Source organism: Lonchura striata, chromosome 3 (assembly GCF_046129695.1).
Source record: "Lonchura striata isolate bLonStr1 chromosome 3, bLonStr1.mat, whole genome shotgun sequence".
In the NCBI taxonomy this organism is placed as follows: Eukaryota; Metazoa; Chordata; class Aves; order Passeriformes; family Estrildidae; genus Lonchura; species Lonchura striata.
The window spans coordinates 112,874,611-112,897,852 of NC_134605.1; the positions used below are offsets into that span (position 1 = coordinate 112,874,611).

At 59.2% G+C, this 23,242-nt stretch overlaps 1 protein-coding gene across 1 annotated transcript; it reads right to left on the bottom strand.

Moving 5' to 3' along the window:
• Window positions 1-2,484: 2,484 nt before the first annotated feature.
• On the bottom strand, window positions 2,485-17,958 carry CLU (clusterin). Its single transcript, XM_077782489.1, has 9 exons — window positions 17,858-17,958; window positions 14,469-14,604; window positions 13,231-13,379; window positions 10,026-10,196; window positions 6,126-6,498; window positions 4,581-4,694; window positions 3,038-3,264; window positions 2,702-2,880; window positions 2,485-2,619 (listed from the first exon to the last, which is right to left on the bottom strand). The coding sequence occupies exons 2-9, from the start codon at window positions 14,581-14,583 to the stop codon at window positions 2,613-2,615; spliced, it is 1,335 nt and encodes a 444-aa protein (XP_077638615.1). The 5' UTR covers window positions 14,584-14,604; window positions 17,858-17,958; the 3' UTR covers window positions 2,485-2,612.
• Window positions 17,959-23,242: the final 5,284 nt, after the last annotated feature.

Genomic DNA, 23,242 nt, shown 5'->3' on the forward strand with positions numbered 1-23,242 from the left:
TCCCAGCGGATCCCAGTGGATCCCAGCCGATCCCAGGCTCCCGCTGGAGCCCGGGAGCCAGAAGGGGAAACTGAGGCACGCAAATTCCAGCCCCATTCTTGCACGTGAGATTCCCAACCCCAGCCCCATTCCAGCTTCCAATCCCATTCCCAAACCCAGCCCCATTCCACATCCCAGCCCCATTCCCGATTCCAATCCCATTCCCACAGATGATCCCCCCCATTCCCCAAATTCCAGCTTCCAGTCCTAATTCCTGCTGGTCACAGCTCCTATTCCAGTTCCCACTCCCATCCCAGTTTCTCTCTCCCATCCCAGTTTCTCTCTCTCCCATCCCAGTTTCCCTCTCCCATCCCAGTTTCCCTCTCCCATCCCAGTTCTCCCCATTCCCAGGGGACTGGGATGGGATTGGGCTGGGTTTGGGATTGGGGCTGGATACAGAGACGCCCAAATTTGTATTCCAAATAAAACCTCTCTGCCCCTTCCACAGGAATCTCGGGGGGGATCCTACGGAAATCTGGGAATTCTCAGGGATGAGACGGGACAGGGACTGCCCTGGGACCGGGATCCGTGTCCATGGGGACCCTGGCACCAGGATCCGTGTCCATGGGACAGGGACTGGCACCGGGATCCGTGTCCATGGAACGGGGACAGGGACTGGCACCGGGATCCGTGTCCATGGGACGGGGACAGGGACTGGCACCGGGATCCGTGTCCATGGGACAGGCCCTGGCACCGGGATCCGTGTCCATGGGACAGGGACAGGCCCTGGCACCGGGATCCGTGTCCATAGGATGGGGACAGGGACTGGCACCGGGATCCGTGTCCATGGGACAGGCCCTGGCACCGGGATCCGTGTCCATGGGACAGGGACAGGCCCTGGCACCGGGATCCGTGTCCATGGGGACCCTGGCACCGGGATCCGTGTCCATTGGATGGGGACTGGCACCGGGATCTGTGTCCATGGGACGGGGACAGCCCTGGCACCGGGATCCGTATCTATGGGACAGGCCCTGGCACCGGGATCCGTGTCCATGGGACAGGGACAGGCCCTGGTACTGGGATCCGTGTCCATGGGACAGGCCCTGGCACCGGGATCCGTGTCCATGGGACAGGGACTGGCACCGGGATCCGTGTCCATGGGACGGGGACTGGCACCGGGATCCGTGTCCATGGGACGGGGACAGGCCCTGGCACCGGGATCCGTGTCCATGGAACGAGGACAGGGACTGGCACCGGGATCCGTGTCCATGGGGACCCTGGCACTGGGATCCGTGTCCATGGGACAGGGACAGGGACTGGCACCGGGATCCGTGTCCATGGGACAGGGACTGGGACTGGCACCGGATCCGTGTCCATGGGACAGGGACAGGGACTGGCACCGGATCCGTGTCCATGGGACAGGCCCTGGCACCGGGATCCGTGTCCATGGGACAGGGACTGGCACCGGATCCGTGTCCATGGGACAGGGACTGGCACCGGGATCCGTGTCCATGGGACAGGGACAGGGACTGGCACCGGGATCCGTGTCCATGGAACAGGCCCTGGCACCGGGATCCGTGTCCATGGGACAGGGACAGGCACCGGGATCCGTGTCCATGGGGACCCTGGCACCGGGATCCGTGTCCATGGGACAGGGACAGGGACAGGCACCGGGATCCGTGTCCATGGGGACCCTGGCACCGGGATCCGTGTCCATGGGACAGGGACGGGCCCCGGGATCCGTGTCCATGGGACAGGGACAGGCCCTGGCACCGGGATCCGTGTCCATGGGACAGGGACAGGGACAGGCACCGGGATCCGTGTCCATGGGGACCCTGGCACCGGGATCCGTGTCCATGGGACAGGGACGGGCCCCGGGATCCGTGTCCATGGGACAGGGACAGGCCCTGGCACCGGGATCCGTGTCCATGGGACGGGGACTGGCACCGGGATCCGTGTCCATGGGGACCCTGGCACCGGGATCTGCGTCCATGGGACAGGCCCTGGCACCGGGATCCGTGTCCATGGGACGGGGACAGGCCCTGGCACCGGGATCCGTGTCCATGGGACAGGGACGGGGACTGGCACTGGGATCCGTGTCCATGGGACGGGCCCTGGCACCGGGATCCGTGTCCATGGGGACCCTGGCACCGGGATCCGTGTCCATGGGACGGGGACTGGCCCTGGCACCGGGATCCGTGTCCATGGGACGGGGACTGGCCCTGGCACCGGGATCCGTGTCCATGGGACAGGGACGGGGACTGGCACCGGGATCCGTGTCCATGGGGACCCTGGCACCGGGATCTGCGTCCATGGAACAGGCCCTGGCACCGGGATCCGTGTCCATGGGACGGGGACAGCTCCCCAATCCTGGGGGTCTCCTGCCGGATCCGATTTGGGAGCAGATCCCAATTCCTCAACTCCACAATTCCACGGCGACGGATTCCAGGCTGTTTTTCCTGCCTTTTCCCCCCAGGATTATCCCAGAAACTCCGGAGGCAGAGGCAGGGCGCTGAACTCTACCTTTATTTCCCGTTTGGCAGCGGGGAGGGCCGGGAGGGGAGCGCTGGCAGGGACAGGCGGCGATTCCCCCCGGGAAGGGGATCCGGACGGGCGGCGGCGGCATCGCCCAGCTACTCTCTGCGAGCCAGGGAAAATCCGGGATCATCCCGCTGCCCTCCCACGGGAGGAGGTGTTTTTTTGGGAAGCCCCCCGCACTCACACGGCGTTCTCCTTGAAGCGCTGCAGCGCCTGCTCGGCCACGACCTCCATGAATTTGGGATCGTCCCAAGGGATGTGCCCGGGCACCGTCAGCGCCAGCGGCTCCGAGTCGAAGAGCTGCACCGTCACCTCCGTGTCCGGCGCCGCCGGATCCGCGGGGTCCGCGGCCTTGGACAGCACCTGGAAGGGGCACGGAGCTCACCCCGAGGGCCGAGCGGCCGAGCCCCGGACGGGCCCCGGCCTTGGATCCCGGCCCGGCACGGCCAGAAATTCCCGGCCGGCTTCCAGCGGGAGCACAAAGGGCTCTTTGTGGCCCGGCCCGCTCCGCAGGGCTCACCGCGGTGACCTGCAGGACGCCGTCGGAGCCCAGCGAGCGGTTGGCCAGGCGGGCCACCCAGCCGAACCGGCGGCTCAGCTGGTCCAGCAGGCCGGAGGTGTTGAACATCTCCTCCTGGAATTCCCGCAGCAGGGAATCGTAGCGGCGCGCGAAGCGCTCGGCCACGCGCACCGCGTCCTCCAGCTGCTCCCGCAGCTCCTGCTGCGAGGGATCCTCCTGCCCGCAGTCTGGGAGCGGGGACGGGGTGCCAGGGGGTCAGCGCGGCCCGGGGGGGTCATCACCCCCTCCCGTCCCATCCCATCATAATCCATCCCATCCCATCCCATCATAATCCATCCCATCCCATCATAATCCATCCCATCCCATCCCATCATAATCCATCCCATCATAATCCATCCCATCCCATCCCATCCCATCCCATCATAATCCATCCCATCCCATCATAATCCATCCCATCCCATCCCATCATAATCCATCCCATCCCATCCCATCATAATCCATCCCATCCCATCATAATCCATCCCATCCCATCATAATCCATCCCATCCCATCATAATCCATCCCATCCCATCCCATCCCATCATAATCCATCCCATCCCATCCCATCCCATCCCATCCCATCCCATTATCCCATCCCATCCCATCCCCCCAGACCCCAAAATGCACCCCTTGCACCCCAAACCCCCCCAGACCCACCCCATACCATAAACTCTGCCCCCCCATCCCATCCCTGTCCCCGTTCCCATCCGCATTCCAATCCCTATTCCCATTCCCAATCCCATCCCCATTCCCAGTTCCCGTCCATCCCCCATCCCTGTTCCTGTTCCCATCCCCATTCCAATGCCTACTCCCATTCCCAGTTTTCCAGCCTCATCCCTATTCCCGTTCCCATCCCCATCCCCATTCCCCATTCCCAGTTTTCCACTGCCATCCCCATTCCCATTCCCGTCCCCATCCCCATTCCCATTCCCACTTTTCCATCCCCTTTCCCGTCCCCATTCCCCATTCCCTCATCCCCATCTCCATTTCCATCCCATCCCTGTTCCAGTTCCCCTCCCCATTCCCTTTCCCAGTTTTCCATTCCCACCCCTTCCCCAATCCCATCCCTGTCCCCGTCCCCTTTCCCATCCCCATTTCTGTTGCCATTCCCATCCCTGTTCCCTTTCCTATTTTCCTATTCCCATCCCCATTCCCATTCCCGTCCCCATTCCCATTCCCATCCCTGTTCCCTTTCCTATTTTCCTATTCCCATCCCCATTCCCATTCCCGTCCCCATTCCCATTCCCATCCTTGTTCCCTTTCCTATTTTCCCTTTCCTATTTCCGTCCCCATTCCCATCCCCATTCCCAGTTTTCCATTCCCATTCCCATCCCCATTCCCATTCCCATCCCCATTCCCATCCCCATTCCCGTTCCCGTTCCCGTTCCCGTTCCCGTTCCCGTTCCCATTCCCATTCCCATTCCCATTCCCGTCCCCGTCCCCGTCCCCGTCCCCGTTCCCGTTATTCCCGTTATTCCCGTTATTCCCGTTATTCCCGGCTCACCCAGGGCCAGGATCTCCCGGCACTGCTCGCACTCATCCCGCATCCGCAGGCAGCCGGCCGAGTTCCGCCGGATCTCCCGGCAGACCATCTTGTCGTTGCTGAAATTCCGGGATTCTGCGGGAATTCCGGCCCGGCCTCAGCTCCCTGAACCCCCCCAGCCCCGGCAGCTCCAAAAAATCATTTTTTCCTTGGGATTTGGGCGATTTTTCCTTGGAATTTGGGCCCCTCCCGTCACCAGGGCTGCGCTGGCAGACGGTGACGGCACCGGCTGCGACATTCCCAAAAAAAACATCGGCTGTAATCCCAGAAAAAAGCAAACGCCCAAAGAACAGCGGTACCCATCCCAAAAAAAACAAACGGCAAAAAAACATCGGCTGCAATCCCAAAAAAACCAAACAGCCAAAAAAACCATTGGTACCAATCCCAAAAAACCGTCTGCAATATTCCCGAAAAAATCACCTGCAATATTCCTTAAAAAAAAAAAAACCACCAGCAACATTCCCCAAAACCACAAATACCTCCAACATTCCCACAAAAAAAGCCTGCAATATTCCCCAAAAATCCCAAACAGCCGGAGCATTCCCAACAAAAACACCGGCAACATTCCCAGGAAAACCGAACAGCCGCAGCATTCCCAACAGAAACCATCAGCAGCATTCCCAACAAAACCATCAGCAGCGTTCCCAGAAAAACAAAAAGCCGGCAACATTCCCAAAAAAAGCACTGGCAACATTCCCAGAAAACCCAAACAGCCCCAACATTCCCAAGAAAACCATCAAGAGCGTTCCCAGAAAACCCAAACACCTGCAACATTCCCAACAAAACCACCAGCAGCATTCCAAGAAAACCCAAACAGCCGCAGCATTCCCAACAAAACCACTGGCAACATTCCCAGAAAAATCAAACACCTGCAACATTCCCAACAAGAGCATCAGCAGCATTCCCAGCAAACCCAAACACCAGCAGCGTTCCCAACAAAACCACCAGCAGCATTCCAAGAAAACCCAAACAGCCGCAGCATTCCCAACAAAACCATGAGCAGCATTCCAAGAAAACCCAAACAGCCGCAGCATTCCCAACAAAACCATGAGCAGCATTCCAAGAAAACCCAAACAGCCGCAGCATTCCCAACAAAACCATGAGCAGCATTCCAAGAAAACCCAAACAACCGCAGAATTCCCAACAAAACCATCAGCAGCATTCCCAAAAAACCAAAACACCAGCAGCATTCCCAACAAAACCATCAGCAGCAATCCCAGAAAACCCAAACAGCCCCAACATTCCCAACAAAACCATCAGCAGCATTCCCAAAAAACCCAAACAGCCGCAGCATTCCCAACAAAAGCCCATTCCCACCACAGCGGCCGGGATCGAGGTGGGCCCACAGCCCCAAATCCCAGCCGAGCTGGCGATTCCCACCTTTCCACGGGAATTCCCTTTAGGACCGAGCTGATCCTCGGAAGTCCCCGGGACGTTCCGGAGTCCCATCCCTCATCCCACCCAAATTTGGGACCCCAAGCCCCGGCCCCGTTCCGTGGCTCCCACCTGTCCCCAGCTCTGCCCAGGGGCTCTCCCAGGAGCGCTGGGAATCCTCCAGGAGCTGGAAGAGCGGCTGGAAGAGCTGCTGGAAGCCGCCGTGCGGCGCCTGGAAGAGCGGCTGGAAGGCTCCGGAGAAGCGTCGGAAGCGCCGCGGGAAGCGGCCGGCGCCGAAGGGCGGCTGGACGAGGGGATGGAGGTGGGCCTGGAGCCGGGAGCTGTCCTGGAAGAGGTCCTGGACGCCGTCCTCCAGGAGGCCGAAGCGCTCCTCCAGCTCCTGCCGCCGCCGCTCCTGCCGCTCGTCGCGCTCCCGCAGCCGCTCCAGGCGCTCCTCGTCCAGCCACACGGACACGGGCGAGGACTGGTTCAGGAACTGCTCCAGCTGGGAACGGCGGGAACGGGATCGGAACATGGCCCTGCACCCGGGATCCTGCCCCTGAGATCCTCTGGGAATGGGATCAGAACATGGCCCTGCACCCGGGATCCTGGCCCTGAGATCCTCTGGGAATGGGATCAGAACCTGGCTGTGCACCCGGGATCCTGCCCCTGAGATCCTCTGGGAATGGGATCGGAACATGGCCCTGCACCCGGGATCCTGGCCCTGAGATCCTCTGGGAATGGGATCAGAACCCGGCCATTCCCGGGATCCTGCCCCTGAGATCCTCCACTGGGAACGGGATCAGAACCCGGCCCTGCACCCGGGATCCTGCACCCGGGATCCTGCCCCTGAGATCCTCCTCTGGGAATGGGATCGGAACATGGCCCTGCACCCGGGATCCTGCCCCTGAGATCCTCTGGGAATGGGATCGGAACATGGCCCTGCACCCGGGATCCTGCACCTGAGATCCTCCTCTGGGAATGGGATCAGAACCCGGCCCTGCACCCAGGATCCTGCCCCTGAGATCCTCCTCTGGGAATGGGATCGGAACATGGCCCTGCACCCGGGATCCTGGCCCTGAGATCCTCTGGGAATGGGATCAGAACATGGCTGTGCACCCGGGATCCTGCCCCTGAGATCCTCTGGGAATGGGATCGGAACATGGCCCTGCACCCGGGATCCTGCACCTGGGATCCTCCTCTGGGAATGGGATCGGAACATGGCCCTGCACCCGGGATCCTGCCCCTGAGATCCTCCTCTGGGAATGGGATCAGAACATGGCTGTGCACCTGGGATCCTGCCCCTGAGATCCTCTGGGAATGGGATCGGAACATGGCCCTGCACCCGGGATCCTGCCCCTGAGATCCTCTGGGAACGGGATCAGAACCCGGCCATTCCCGGGATCCTGCCCCTGAGATCCTCTGGGAATGGGATCAGAACCCGGCCATTCCCAGGATCCTGCACCTGAGATCCTTCTCTGGGAACGGGATTGGAACATGGCCCTGCACCCGGGATCCTGCACCTGAGATCCTCCTCTGGGAACAGGATCAGAACCCGGCCATTCCCGGGATCCTGCCCCTGAGATCCTCTGGGAACAGGATCAGAACCCAGGATCCCTGGGCCATGTGGGATCCTGCACCTGGAAATCCTCTGGGAATGGGATCGGAACCCGGCCATTCCCAGGATCCTGCCCCTGAGATCCTCCTCTGGGAATGGGATCAGAACCCGGGATCCCTGGGCCATGTGGGATCCTGCACCTGGGGATTCTCTGGGAATGGGGTCAGGGCAAAATCTCCCCTCTCCTGGGATCCCTGTGGGATCCCTCAGCTGCCAAAGCTCTGGGAATGGGATCAGGGCAGAATCCCCCATTCCCGGTGTTCCCGTGTGATGTGGGATCCCTGCCCCGGCAGTTTCCCAGTTAATGGGAACGGGAGCGGGGTGAGGCTGAATTCCCGCTTTTCCCGGGATCCCGGTGTCCCTCACCTGCCTGGAGTCACCAACGGGAATGGGATCGGGATCATCCCAAATGTGGGAACGGGATCATCCCAAATGTGGGATCGGGATCAGCCCAAATGTGGGAACGGGATCATCCCAAATGTGGGAACGGGATCATCCCAAATGTGGGAACGGGATCATCCCAAATGTGGGAACGGGATCATCCCAAATGTGGGAACGGGATCATCCCAAATGTGGGAACGGGATCAGCCCAAATGTGGGATCGGGATCATCCCAAATGTGGGATCGGGATCATCCCAATCCCCTTTTCCCGGGATCCCGGTGTCCCTGAGCCGCTGACCCTCTGGCTAATGGGAACGGGATCATCTCCAATCCCCCCACCCCCGCCTTTTTCCCAGGGTTTCCCCAGTGTTTCCCTTTATTTCCCTGTTGTTTCACCATTATTTCCTGATGTCTCCCCATTATTTTCCCATTATTTCCTCATTGTTTCCTGACGTTTCTCCATTATTTCCTCATTGTTTCCTGATGTTTCCCCAGTATTTCCCCATTGTTTCCTGATGTTTCCCCAGTATTTCCCCATTGTTTCCTGATGTTTCCCCAGTATTTCCCCATTGTCTCCTGATGTTTCCCCAGTATTTCCCCATTGTTTCCTGATGTTTCCTCAGTATTTCCCCATTGTTTCCTGATGCTTCCCCAGTATTTCCTCATTGTTTCCTGATGTTTCCCCAGTATTTCCCCATTGTTTCCTGATGTTTCCCCAGTATTTCCCCATTGTTTCCTGATGCTTCCCCAGTATTTCCTCATTGTTTCCTGATGTTTCCCCAGTATTTCCCCATTGTTTCCTGATGTTTCCCCAGTATTTCCTCATTGTTTCCTGATGTTTCCCCAGTATTTCCCCATTGTCTCCTGATGTTTCCCCAGTATTTCCCTGTTGTTTCCCAGCTGTTTCCCCATTATTTCCCCACTCTTTCCTCATTATTTCCCAGCTGTTTCCTCATTATTTCCCTGTTATTTCCCATTATTTCCCAGTTGTTTCCCCACCATTTCTCCACTATTTTCCCGCTGTTTCCCCAGTATTTCCCCACTCTTTCCACACTGTTTCCCCAGTATTTCCCCGCTGTTTCCCCACTATTTCCCCAGTATTTCCCATCTGTTTCCCCGCTGTTTCCTGTTTCCCCAGTATTTCCCTATTATTTCCCCATTATTCCCCACTCTTTTCCCATTGTTTCCCCGCTGTTTCCCCATTATTTCCCCACTCTTTCCCCATTGTTTCCCGGCAGTTTCCCCATTGTTTCCCAGCAGTTTCCCCATTGTTTCCCCGCTGTTTCCCCATTATTTCCCCACTCTTTCCCCATTATTTCCCCACTCTTTCCCCATTGTTTCCCAGCAGTTTCCCCATTGTTTCCCCGCTGTTTCCCGGCACTTTCCCGGCTGTTTCCCCATTTTTTCCCAGTTGTTTCCCCATTGTTTCCCGGCAGTTTCCCCATTGTTTCCCCACCGTTTCCCAGCAGTTTGCCCATTGTTTCCCGGCTGTTTCCCCATTGTTTCCCCGCTGTTTCCCCATTATTTCCCAGTTGTTTCCCCATTGTTTCCCGGCACTTTCCCCATTGTTTCCCCACCGTTTCCCAGCAGTTTGCCCATTGTTTCCCGGCTGTTTCCCCATTGTTTCCCCATTATTTCCCCATTGTTTCCCCATTGTTTCCCGGCTGTTTCCCCACCGTTTCCCAGCACTTTCCCGGCACTTTCCCAGCTGTTTCCCCATTGTTTCCCGGCAGTTTCCCCATTGTTTCCCCGCTGTTTCCCCACCGTTTCCCAGCACTTTCCCGGCAGTTTCCCCATTGTTTCCCCGCTGTTTCCCCATTGTTTCCCGGCTGTTTCCCCATTATTTCCCGGCAGTTTCCCCATTGTTTCCCCGCTGTTTCCCCACTGTTTCCCAGCACTTTCCCGGCTGTTTCCCCACTGTTTCCCAGCACTTTCCCGGCACTTTCCCGGCACTTTCCCCACTGTTTCCCCATTGTTTCCCCGCTGTTTCCCCACCGTTTCCCGGCACTTTCCCCATTGTTTCCCTGTCTCACCTGGCGCCCCACCAGGCCGGCGCCGCTGCGGCAGGTGCGGGAGTAGAGGCGCATGCAGCGCTGCCGCAGGCAGGGCTTGCAGCGCTCCCACAGCTCCTGCGCCGACGCGTTGCAGCGCTCGCCCCGCGCCGACAGCTCCTGCTCCTTCTGCAGCGCCAGCTGCACTGCTTCCTGCGGGGAACGCCGCCCTCAGCACCGCCGGCCCGCATTCCCAGAGTCCCGGGATATCCCGAGCCCAAGCACGGCATTCCCGGAGTCCCGGGATATCCCGATCCCAAGCATGACATTCCCGGAGTCCCGGGACACCCCAATTCCCACACGGCATTCCCGGAGTCCCGGGACACCCCAATTCCCACACGGCATTCCCAGAGTCCCGGGATATCCCGAGCCCAAGCACGGCATTCCCGGAGTCCCGGGATATCCCGATCCCAAGCATGACATTCCCGGAGTCCCGGGACACCCCAATTCCCACACGGCATTCCCGGAGTCCCGGGATATCCCGAGCCAAGCGCGGCATTCCCGGAGTCCCGGGATATCCCGAGCCAAGCATGACATTCCCGGAGTCCCGGGATATCCCGAGCCCAAGCGCGGCATTCCCGGAGTCCCGGGATATCCCGAGCCAAGCGCGGCATTTCCGGAGTCCCGGGACACCCCAATTCCCACACGGCATTCCCAGAGTCCCGGGATATCCCGAGCCAAGCGCGGCATTCCCAGAGTCCCGGGATATCCCGAGCCCAAGCACGGCATTCCCGGAGTCCCGGGACACCCCAATTCCCACACGGCATTCCCAGAGTCCTGGGATATCCTGATCCCAAGCGCGGCATTCCCGGAGTCCTGGGACACCCCAATTCCCACACAGCATTCCCACATTCCCAGGACATCCCAAGCCCTGGTACGGCATTCCTGGAGTCCTGGGATATCCCGAGCCCTGGCGCAGCATTCCCAGAATCCTGGGACACCCCAATTCCCACACAGCATTCCCGGAGTCCTGGTACACCCCAGTTCCCACACAGCATTCCCACATTCCCAGGACACCCCAAGCCCTGGTACGGCATTCCCAGAATCCTGGGACACCCCAATTCCCACACGGCATTCCCAGACTCCCAGGACACCCCAAGCCCTGGTACGGCATTCCCAGAATCCTGGGACACCCCAATTCCCACATGGCATTCCCAGAGCCCCAACACACAGCGATCCCCAGGATAACATTCACTGCTCCCGGAACACTCCGACCCCTGGCACAGCATTCCCTGTTCCCTGGCACAGCATTCCCTGATCCTGGCACAGCATTCCGTGTTCCCGGAACACTCCGACCCCTGGCACAGCATTCCCTGTTCCGAGGACACCCAACCCTTGGCACAGCATTCCCTGATCCTGGCACAGCATTCCGTGTTCCCGGGACATCCAATCCCTGGCACAGCATTCCCTGATCCTGGAACTGCATTCCCTGATCCTGGCACAGCATTCCCTGTTCCCAGGACACCCAACCCTTGGCACAGCATTCCCTGATCCTGGCACAGCATTCCCTGATCCTGGCACAGCATTCCCTGTTCCCAGGACACCCAACCCTTGGCACAGCATTCCCTGTTCCCTGGCACAGCATTCCCTGTTCCCGGAACACTCCGACCCCTGGCAGAGCACTCCCAGACTCTTGGGACATTCCAGGATCCAGGACAAACCATTTCCAGGACAGCATCCCCCATTCCTGGGATGGCATCCCCCATTCCCAGTCCACCCCATTCCCATTCCCATCCCATCCCATCCCCATCCCCATCCCCATTCCCATTCCCATTCCCATATTCCCATTCCCATATTCCCATTCCCATTCCCATCCCCATCCCCATTCCCATTCCCATTCCCATTCCCATTCCCATATTCCCATTCCCATATTCCCATTCCCATATTCCCATTCCCATTCCCATTCCCAGTCCATCCCATTCCCATCCCCATTCCCGTTCCCATTCCCAGTCCATCCCATTCCCATCCCCATTCCCATTCCCATCCCAATCCCATCCCCATTCCCATTCCCATCCCAATCCCATTCCCATATTCCCATTCCCATTCCCATTCCCAGTCCCAACATGATCCCATTCTTATCCTGATGCCATCCAATTCCCATCTTGCTCTCATTCCCATTCCCATCTCAATCCAATTCCTGAACCATCCTGATCCCATCCCATCCCATCCCATCCCACCCCCATACCATTCCAACCCCACCCCATTCCCGTTTCCATCCAATTCCCATCCATATCCCATTCCCATCCCGTTCCCATTCCCATTCCCATTCCCATTCCCATTCCCATTCCCATTCCCATTCCCATTCCCATTCCCAATCCCATTCCAATCCCATTCCCATTCCCATTCCCATTCCCAATCCCAATCCCAATCCCATTCCCATTCCCATTCCCATTCCCATTCCCATTCCCATTCCCAATCCCAATCCCAATCCCATTCCCATTCCCATTCCCATTCCCATTCCCATTCCCATTCCCAATCCCATTCCAATCCCATTCCCATTCCCATTCCCATTCCCATTCCCAATCCCATTCCCATTCCCATTCCCATTCCCACCTCCTTGCCACGCTGCGCCTGCTGCAGGGATCGCTGCAGCTGCTGGTGGCCGCGGTCGCTGCGCTGCATTCCCGATCTCATTCCATTCCCAATCCCAATCCCATTCCAATCCCAATCCCAATCCAAATCCCATTCCCATTCCCATTCCCATTCCCAATCCCAATCCCAATCCCAATCCCGTTCCCGTTCCCACCTCCTTGCCGCGCTGCGCCTGCTGCAGGGATCGCTGCAGCTCCCGGTGGCCGCGGTCGCTGCGCTGCATTCCCGATCTCATTCCATTCCCAATCCCAATCCCAATCCCATTCCCAATCCCAATCCCATTCCATTCCCATTCCCATTCCCATTCCCATTCCCATTCCCAATCCCAATCCCAATCCCAATCCCATTCCCAATCCCATTCCCAATCCCATTCCCATTCCCATTCCCATTCCCATTCCCAATCCCATTCCCACCTCCTTGCCGTGCTGCGCCTGCTGCAGGGATCGCTGCAGCTCCTGGTGGCCGCGGTCGCTGCGCTGCATTCCCGATCTCATTCCATTCCCATTCCCATTCCCATTCCCATTCCCAATCCCAATCCCAATCCCAATCCCAATCCCAATCCCAATCCCAATCCCAATCCCAATCCCATTCCCACCTCCTTGCCGCGCTGCGCCTGCTGCAGGGATCGCTGCAGCTCCCGGTGGCCGCGGTCGCTGCGCTGCAGCAGCGCCTGCATCCTGCGCATGCCCTGCAGCGCCCGCTGCAGCTCCGCATCCACCCAGCGGCTGCCCGCCGCCGACAGCGCTGGGCGCCGGGGAAAGGGGGAAATTCGGGAAAAGGGGGGAAAAGTGGGGGAAAAGTTCGGGGGAAAGTGGGGGAAAAGTTGGGGAAAAGTGGGGGAAAAGTGGGGGAAAAGTGGGGAAAAGTTTGGGAAAAGTGGGGGAAAAGTTGGGGAAAAGTGGGGGAAAAGTGGGGAAAAGTGGGGGAAAGTGGGGAAAAGTGGGGAAAAGTGGGGGAAAAGTGGGGGGAAAGTTTGGGAAAAGTGGGGGAAAAGTTGGGGAAAAGTTGGGGGAAAGTGGGGGGAAAGTGGGGGAAAAGTGGGGAAAAGTTTGGGAAAAGTGGGGGAAAGTGGGGGAAAGTGGGGAAAAGTGGGGAAAAGTGGGGGAAAGTGGGGGAAAGTGGGGGAAAGTTTGGGAAAAGTGGGGGAAAGTGGGGGAAAAGTTGGGGAAAAGTTGGGGGAAAAGTGGGGAAAAGTGGGGAAAAGTGGGGAAAAGTGGGGGAAAGTGGGGGAAAAGTTTGGGAAAAGTGGGGGAAAAGTTGGGGAAAAGTTGGGGGAAAGTGGGGGGAAAGTGGGGGGAAAGTGGGGGGAAAGTGGGGGGAAAGAAGGGAAAAGTGGGGGACATCAAGGGGGAAAACGGGGGAAAAGTGGGAAAACCATTAGGGAAAAGTGGGAGGAGATTAAGGCAAAGAGACCCCGTGACCCCAAACTCCCAAAATGAGACCCCGTGACCCCCCCAAATGAAACCCGTGACCCCAAATTGAACCGGTGACCCCAAATTAAACCCGTGACCCTGAATTAAACCCGTGACCCCAAATTAAACCCGTGACCCCCCAAATTAAACCCATGACCCCCCAAATTAAACCCGTGACCCCCCCAAATGAAACCCGTGACCCCAAATTAAACCTGTGACCCCGAATTAAACCCGTGACCCCAAATTAAACCTGTGACCCCGAATTAAACCCGTGACCCCGAATTAAACCTGTGACCCCGAATTAAACCCGTGACCCCAAATTAAACCTGTGACCCCGAATTAAACCCGTGACCCCAAATTAAACCTGTGACCCCGAATTAAACCCGTGACCCAGATTAATTAAACCCGTGTCCCCCCTCACCTCGGAGCTCCCCGGGGGGCGGCAGCGCCTGCGCCCCCCCCCAGGCCAGGAGAGCCAGCAGCGACAGCGACAGGGACAGTGGGGACATCATCGGGGACATCATCGGGGACATCATCGGGGACAGTGGGGACACGGCCTGGGGACAGACACAGGGACAGTGGGGACATCATCGGGGACATCATCGGGGACATCGGGGACATTGGGGACACGGCCTGGGGACAGACACAGGGACAGTGGGGACATCATCGGGGACATCATCGGGGACATCATCGGGGACACGGCCTGGGGACAGACACAGGGACATCAGGGACAGCAGTGACAGCGACAGGGACAGTGGGGACACTGGGGACATTGGGGACACTGGGGATTGGGGACATTGGGGACATTTGGGGACACTGGGGACACTGGGGACACTGGGGACATTGGGGACATTGGGGGGACATTGGGGACATTGGGGACACTGGGGGATTGGGGGATTGGGGACATTGGGGGACATTGGGGACATTGGGGACACTGGGGACATTGGGGACATTGGGGACACTGGGGACATTGGGGACACTGGGGGATTGGAGGATTGGGGACATTGGGGACATTGGGGACATTGGGGACACTGGGGGATTGGAGGATTGGGGACATTGGGGACATTGGGGACATTGGGGACACTGGGGGGACATTGGGGGACATTGGGGGACATTGGGGGACATTGGGGGACATTGGGGACATTGGGGGACACTGGGGACACTGGGGACATTGGGGACATTGTGGACATTTGGGGACATTTGGGACATCGGGGACATTTGGGGGGACATTGGGGACATTGGGGACATTTGGGGAAATTGGGGACATTGGGGGACATTTGGGGACACAGCCTGGGGACAGGGTCAGGGTCGGGGGGATGGGGACGGGGGGGTCTGGCCATGCCCCCCCAAAAAAGGAGCGGCCCCCCCAAAAACCCCCCAAAAATCCCCAAAAGAAGAAGCGCCCCCCCCCCCAAAAAACCAAAAAAAACCCAAAAAAAGGAGCGGAGCGCCCCCTCCCCCCAAAAAAAAACCCAAAAAAAGGAGTGTCCCCCCAAAAAATGAGCGCAACCCCCAAAGAAAAAGAAAAAAGAAACCCCAAAAAAGGAGCAGCCCCGCCCAAAAAAACCCCCCCAAACCCCCAAAAAATGCAAAAAAGGGAGCGGCTCCCCCAAAAAAACCCCAAAAAAGAGGCGGCCCCCCCCCGAAAAAAACAAAAGAAAAACCCAAAAAAGGAGCGCCCCCCCCCAAAAAAACCCCCCCAAAAAAAAAAAAAAAAAAAAACCAAAAACCCAAAAAAAACAAAAAAAAAAAAACCCAAAAAAGGAGCAGCTCCCACCCCCCAAAAAAACCCCAAAAAACCCAAAGAAGGAGCGGCCCCGCCCCCCCCTCCCCCGCCCGCTCCGGGATTGTGAAATCCCAAAAAAACCCGAAACCGACCCAAACAACGGAAAGGAACTGAAATAAACCCAAATTAAACAAAATAAACCCAAATAAAACAAAATAAACCCAAACAACGGAAAGGAACTGAAATAAACCCAAATAAAACAAAATAAAACCCAAATAAACCCAAATAAACCCAAAACAACGGAAATACAGTGAAATAAACCCAAATAAAACAAAATAAGCACAAATAAAACCCAAATAAACCCAAATAAAACTCGAACAAAAGCTAAACTTTGGAAAGGAACTGAAATAAACCCAAATAAAACCCAAATAAAACCCAAATAAAGCCCAAATAAAACCCAAATAAAATCCCAATAAAGTCCAAATAAAATCCAAATAAAACCCAAATAAACCAAAACCACCTCCCAAACCCCAAACAACGCCCCCAAATAAAAAACCCCAAATCCTAAAAAACCCCATCCCGCATCCCAAAGAACTCCCAAAGAACCCCCCAAAATCCCAAATCACCCCAAATCCCAAAGAACCCATCCCAAACAACTTCCCGTATCCCAAATCCCAAATAATTTCCCCCAAATCCTAAATAAACCATCCCAAATCCCAAATAACTTCCCCAAAATCCCAAATAATCCCAAAATCCCAAATAATCCCAAATCCCAAAGAACCCCAAAATCCCAAATAATCCCAAACCTCAAAGAATTTCCCCCAAACCCTAAATAACGCCCCCCCCCCAATCCTAAATGCCCCCAAAAATCCCCAAAATCCCCAAAATCCCCAAAATCCCAAATCCCGGCCCCGCTCCTGCCCCGCGCGGGGAATTGTGGGAAATTCCCGCCGGGCATCGCCCGCTCCAGCCCCTCCCCCACCCCAAAAACCCCCCAAAAAACCCCCAAAAAACCCAAAAAAATCCCCAAAAACGCCCGGGGACCCCAAAACTGAGGGGGGGATGGGAAAGGGGGGAAATGGAAAAAAAGGGGGAAAAGGGGAAAAAATGGGAAAAAGAGAAAAAAGGGGGATTTGGGATTTGCAGATTTGGGGGTTCAGGGATTTGGGATGCAGGGATTTGGGGAGTCGAGAATTTGGGGTTTTGGGATTTGGGAATATGAAGTCCGGCGATTCAGGTTTTGGGGATTTGGGATTCTGGGATGGGGAATTTGGGATTTGGGGGTTCGGGAATTCGGGATTCCGGGATTTGGGGTTGGGGTATTTAGGGATTTGGGAATTTAAGTTTCAGGATTCGGGGGTTTGGGGTTCGGGGATTTTGGGGGTCAGAGGATTCGGGGATCGGGAATTCGGGGATTTTGGGGTTCGGGAATTCGGGGATCAGAGATTCAGGGACCGGGAATTCGGGGTTCGGGAATTCGGGGATTTTAGGATTTGGGGATTTGGGGTTCGGAGGTTTGGAGCTCGGGAATTCGGGGTTCGAGGGTTCGGGAATTCGGGGATTTGGGGGTTCGGGAATTCGGGGATCAGAGATTCAGGGACCGGAATTCGGGGTTCGGGGATTCGGGAATTCGGGGATTTGGGGTTCGGGAATTTGGGAATTCGCGATTTGGGATTCAGGGACCGCGAATTCGGGGTTCGGGGGACCGGGAATTCGGGGATTTGGGATTCAGGGACCGGGAATTCGGGGATTTGGGATTCAGGGACCGGAATTCGGGGTTCGGGGATTCGGCAATTCGGGGATTTGGGGTTCGGGAATTTGGGAATTCGCGATTTGGGATTCAGGGACCGCGAATTCGGGGTTCGGGGATTCAGGGACCGGGAATTCGGGATTTGGGATTCAGGGACCGGAATTCGGGGTTCGGGGGACCGGGAATTCGGGGATTTGGGATTCAGGGACCGGAATTCGGGGTTCGGGGATTCGGCAATTCGGGGATTTGGGGTTCGGGAATTTGGGAATTCGCGATTTGGGATTCAGGGAGCGGGAATTCGGGGTTCGGGGGTCCGGGGTCCCCGCTCCGTTACCTCGCTCCCGGTCCCGTTCCCGGTCCCGCTCCCGGTCCGGTTCCCGTTCCCGGTCCCGGTCCCGGAGCTTTCTCGAACGGCCCCGGCCCCGCCCCCAGACCAGGCCACGCCCCTTCCCGGCATGACCACGCCCCCGACCAAACCACGCCCATTCCCCGGTAGGTCCGATCCCTGCCAGGCCCCGCCCCCTGAGCAGGCCACGCCCCCTTTCCCGCCACGGCCACGCCCCCGACCAAACCACGCCCATTCCCCGGTAGGTCCGATCCCTGCCAGGCCCCGCCCCCTGAGCAGGCCACGCCCCCTTTCCCGCCCCGACCACGCCCACACATAGGCCACGCCCCCTTTCCTGCAAGTCCCCGCCCCTTTCCAGTCACGGCCCCGCCCCCGCTAATTAATTAACGCATGAATTAATGAACTCATTGATTGCTCAATCCCGGAACTGCCCCGGGAACTCCCGACACGGCCACGGGGGGAGGGGTTCGCATATTAATTAATCAATTAATTAATAATTAATTAATTAATTACCGGAACTGCCCCGGGAACTCCCGGCACGGCCATGGGGGGAGGGGTTCGCATATTAATTAATCAATTAATTAATCAATTAATTAATTAATTACCGGAACTGCCCCGGGAACTCCCGGCACGGCCCGTGGCAAGAGGGGGAGGGGATCGCATATAAATTAATTTATTAATTAATTAACGGAATTGCCCCGGGGGCGGTTCGCAAATATAAATTAGTGAATTAATTAATTAATTCCCGGGGGGGGGGGGCGCGAGCGTTCGCAAATTAATGGATAAATTAATTAATTATTTCCCAACTCGGCCCCGGGGGTGTTCGCGCATATTTATTAATTTATTAATTAATTCCGAACCCGGCCCCCAGGGGGGTTCGCAAATATTAGTTAATTTATTAATTTATTGATTCCCGACTCGGCCCCAGGGTGGGGGGTTTCGCTAATTAACTAATTAATCCATTAATTAATGGCCTACCTGGACGGGGAAACTGAGGCACGGCCCGGGATCCCCAAATTCCCGGGGAAACTGAGGCACGGCCCCCCATGCACATTCCAAGGGAAACTGAGGCACGGCCCCCCCCATGCACATTCCCGGGGAAACTGAGGCACGGCCCCCCCCCCATGCACATTCCCGGGGAAACTGAGGCACGGCCCCCCCATGCACATTCCAAGGGAAACTGAGGCACGGCCCCCCCCCCTGCACATTCCAAGGGAAACTGAGGCACGGCCCCCCCATGCACATTCCCGGGGAAACTGAGGCACGGCCCCCCCCCCATGCACATTCCAAGGGAAACTGAGGCACGGCCCCCCCCCCATGCACATTCCAGGGGAAACTGAGGCACGGCCCCCCCCCCATGCACATTCCAGGGGAAACTGAGGCACGGCCCCCCCATGCACATTCCAGGGGAAACTGAGGCACGGCCCCCCCCATGCACATTCCCGGGGAAACTGAGGCACGCCTCCCCCCCATGCACATTCCAAGGGAAACTGAGGCACGCCCCCCCCCCATGCACATTCCAAGGGAAACTGAGGCACGGCCCCCCCCATGCACATTCCGGGGGAAACTGAGGCACGGCCCCCCCATGCACATTCCAAGGGAAACTGAGGCACGGCCTCCCCGCCCGTCACTCCCGGAGAAGAATGGCGGGAACCGGGACAGCGCTCGGGGGGCGGGGCGGCACCGGGACCGCCCCCGACACGCGGGGACCGGGACCGGGGACGGGAATTGGGAACGGGAACGGGACACGGACCGGTAACGGCATCGGGAACGGCACCGGGACCGGGAACGGGCCCGGGGACGGGAACGGGAATCGGGAACAGGGACGGGACCTGGGACGGGAATCGGGAGCGGGACACGGACCGGGATCGGTAACGGGACCGGGAACGGCACCGGGATCGGGAACGGGCCCGGGGACGGGACCGGGATCGGGAACGGAACCGGGAACGGCACCGGGACCGGGGATGGGGACCGGGACCGGGACCGGGATCGGGCCCGGGGACAGGAACGGGAATCGGGAACGGGACGGGACCTGGGACGGGAATCGGGAACGGGACACGGACCAGGATCGGTAACGGGACCGGGACCGGGGATGGGGACGGGGACGAGGGCACGGACCGGGATCGGTAACGGGACCGGGAACGGCACCGGGACCGGGGACGGGAACGGGACCGGGACCGGGGACGGGAATCGGGAACGGGACACGGACCGGGATCGGTAACGGGAACGGCACCGGGACCGGGGACGGCACCAGGACCGGGGACGGGACACGGACCAGGACTGGGACCGGGGACGGGAACGGGACACGGACCGGGATTGGGACCGGGAACGGGGACAGGACCGGGAACAGGAACGGGAACGGAAACGGGAATCGGGAACGGAACGGGGACCGGGACCAGGCCGGGCCGGTTGCCGCCGGGTCGCGCTCCGCGGGGGGATGTCCCGGGATGTCCCGGGATGTCCCGGGCCACGCGGGCACGTGTCGCGACACGTGGGGACACAGCCGGGCGGGCTTAACCGGCTCCGCTCCGGCGGCACCGGGACAGAGACCGGGAATCACCGGAGCGGCACCGGGACAGAGACCGGGAATCACCGGAGCGGCACCGGGACAGGGACCGGGAATCACCGGAGTGGCACCGGGACAGAGACCGGGAATCACCGGAGCGGCACCGGGGAGCGGGACAGAGACCGGGAATCACCGGAGCGGCACCGGGGAGCGGGACAGAGACCGGGAATCACCGGAGCGGCACCGGGGAGCGGGACAGAGACCGGGAATCACCGGAGCGGCACCGGGGAGCGGGACAGAGACCGGGAATCACCGGAGCGGCACCGGGACAGGGACCGGGAATCACCGGAGTGGCACCGGGACAGAGACCGGGAATCACCGGAGCGGCACCGGGGAGCGGGACAGAGACCGGGAATCACCGGAGCGGCACCGGGGAGCGGGACAGAGACCGGGAATCACCGGAGCGGCACCGGGGAGCGGGACAGAGACCGGGAATCACCGGAGCGGCACCGGGACAGGGACCGGGAATCACCGGAGTGGCACCGGGACAGAGACCGGGAATCACCGGAGCGGCACCGGGGAGCGGGACAGAGACCGGGAATCACCGGAGCGGCACCGGGGAGCGGGACAGAGACCGGGAATCACCGGAGCGGCACCGGGACAGGGACCGGGAATCACCGGAGTGGCACCGGGGAGCGGGACAGAGACCGGGAATCACCGGAGCGGCACCGGGACAGGGACCGGGAATCACCGGAGTGGCACCGGGGAGCGGGACAGAGACCGGGAATCACCGGAGCGGCACCGGGACAGAGACCGGGAATCACCGGAGCGGCACCGGGACAGAAACCGGGAATCACCGGGGAGCGGGACAGAGACCGGGAATCACCGGGGAGCGGGACAGAAACCGGGAATCACCGGGGAGCGGGACAGAGACCGGGAATCACCGGGGAGCGGGACAGAAACCGGGAATCACCGGGGAGCGGGACAGAGACCGGGAATCACCGGGGAGCGGGACAGAAACCGGGAATCACCGGGGAGCGGGACAGAGACCGGGAATCACCGGGGAGCGGGACAGAGACCGGGAATCACCGGAGCGGCACCGGGACAGAGACCGGGAATCACCGGAGCGGCACCGGGACAGAAACCGGGAATCACCGGGGAGCGGGACAGAGACCGGGAATCACCGGGGACATCCCCCGGGACCGGGAATCACCGGAGCAGCACCGGGACAGGGACCGGGACCGGGAATCACCGGAGCAGTGACGGGAAAAGTGACTGGGGACATTCCCCGGGACCGGGACACCGCGGGGACATCCCGGGACTGCCGGAATTCCCGGGACACTTTGGGACTGAGAGGCCGGAACACCGGGAGAGACCGGGACACCGGGAGACAGAGACCGGGACACCGGATGCCCTGGGCGAGGCTGGAATTTTGGGAATCCCAATCCCAAATCCCGCTCCGAGGTTTGGGATATCAGAGATGTGACCCTGCCCTGGATGTGGGCTGGAATTTTGGGAATCCCGATCCCAAATCCCGCTCCGAGCCCCGGGGCGGCACCGGGATCGCCCCGCGGATCCCGGCACAGAGGCCGCCGGCCCCTCGGGGCGGGATTTTGGGATTTTGGGATTTGGGAATGTCCCGAATCCCGCCGGGCTCCCTCCCGGTGCCCCCGGCGCTTCCCGGGCCCGCTGGGTGGAATTCCCGCCCATCCCGGGTTTCCCGGGACTGGAACATTCCCGAATTCCCGGGCCGGAATTCCCAGTACCGGAGCATTCCCCGGCTGCAATTCCCAGTTTCCCGGGAGCGGAGCCTTTCCCGGCTGGAATTCCCGGGACCGGAGCTTTCCCTGAATGGAATTCCCGGTTTTCCCGGGACCGGAGCCTTTCCCGGCTGGAATTCCCGGTACCGGAGCTTTCCCTGAATGAATTCCCGGTTTTCCCGGGACCGGAGCTTTCCCGGCTGGAATTCCCGGTACCGGAGCTTTCCTGGATGGAATTCCCAGTTTCCCGGGACCGGAGCCTATCCCGGCTGGAATTCCCGGGACCGGAGCTTTCCCTGAATGGAATTCCCGGTTTTCCCGGGACCGGAGCTTTCCCCAGCTGGAATTCCTGGTTTTCCTGGGACTGGAGCATTACCCAGATGGAATTCCCGGTTTCCCGGTACCGGAGCATTCCCCGGCTGGAATTCCCGGTTTTCCCGGGACCGGAGCCTTTCCCGGCTGGAATTCCTGGTTTTCCTGGGACTGGAGCATTCCCCAGATGAAATTCCCAGTTTCCCGGTACCGGAGCATTCCCCGGCTAGAATTCCCAGTTTTCCTGGGACTGGAGCATTCCCCGTCTGGAATTCCTGGTTTTCCTGGGACTGGAGCATTCCCTGGCTGGAATTCCCGGTACCGGAGCTTTCCCCAGCTGGAATTCCTGATTTTCCAGGACCAGAGCATTCCCCGGTGAGAATTCCCGGTTTTCCCGGGACCAGAGCATTCCCTGGCTGGAATTCCCGGTTTTCCCGGGACTGGAGCATTCCCTGTCTGGAATTCCCGGTTTTCCCGGTACCAGAGCTTTCCCTGGTTGGAATTCCCAGTTTTCCGGTACTGGAGCTTTCTCTGGCTGGAATTCCTGGTACCGGAGCTTTCCCGTCCGGAATTCCCGGTTTCCCGGTACCGGAGCTTTTCCCGGCCGGAATTCCCATTCCGTGTCCCCGGGGTGTCCCGGCCCAGTGAAGGTTCCCGGCGCCTCCTGAACGGGATTCCCACGGATCCGGGAGAGCTCCTGGATCCCGATCCCGACTGCGATCCCAATCCTGATCCTGATCCCGATCCCGATTGCGATCCCAATCCTGATCCTGATCCCGATCCCAATCCTGATCC

What these genes read in the sequence shown, in the direction of transcription:
- CLU (XM_077782489.1), bottom strand. Translation starts at nt 14,583, where the DNA reads ATGATGTCCCCGATGATGTCCCCGATGATGTCCCCACTGTCCCTGTCG. An exon ending in GCCCCCCGGGGAGCTCCGAG is followed by an intron (nt 13,380 to 14,468) that starts GTGAGGGGGGAC and finishes CCCGGCGCCCAG; the next exon opens with CGCTGTCGGCGGCGGGCAGC. An exon ending in GCGTCCTGCAGGTCACCGCG is followed by an intron (nt 2,881 to 3,037) that starts GTGAGCCCTGCG and finishes TGCCCCTTCCAG; the next exon opens with GTGCTGTCCAAGGCCGCGGA.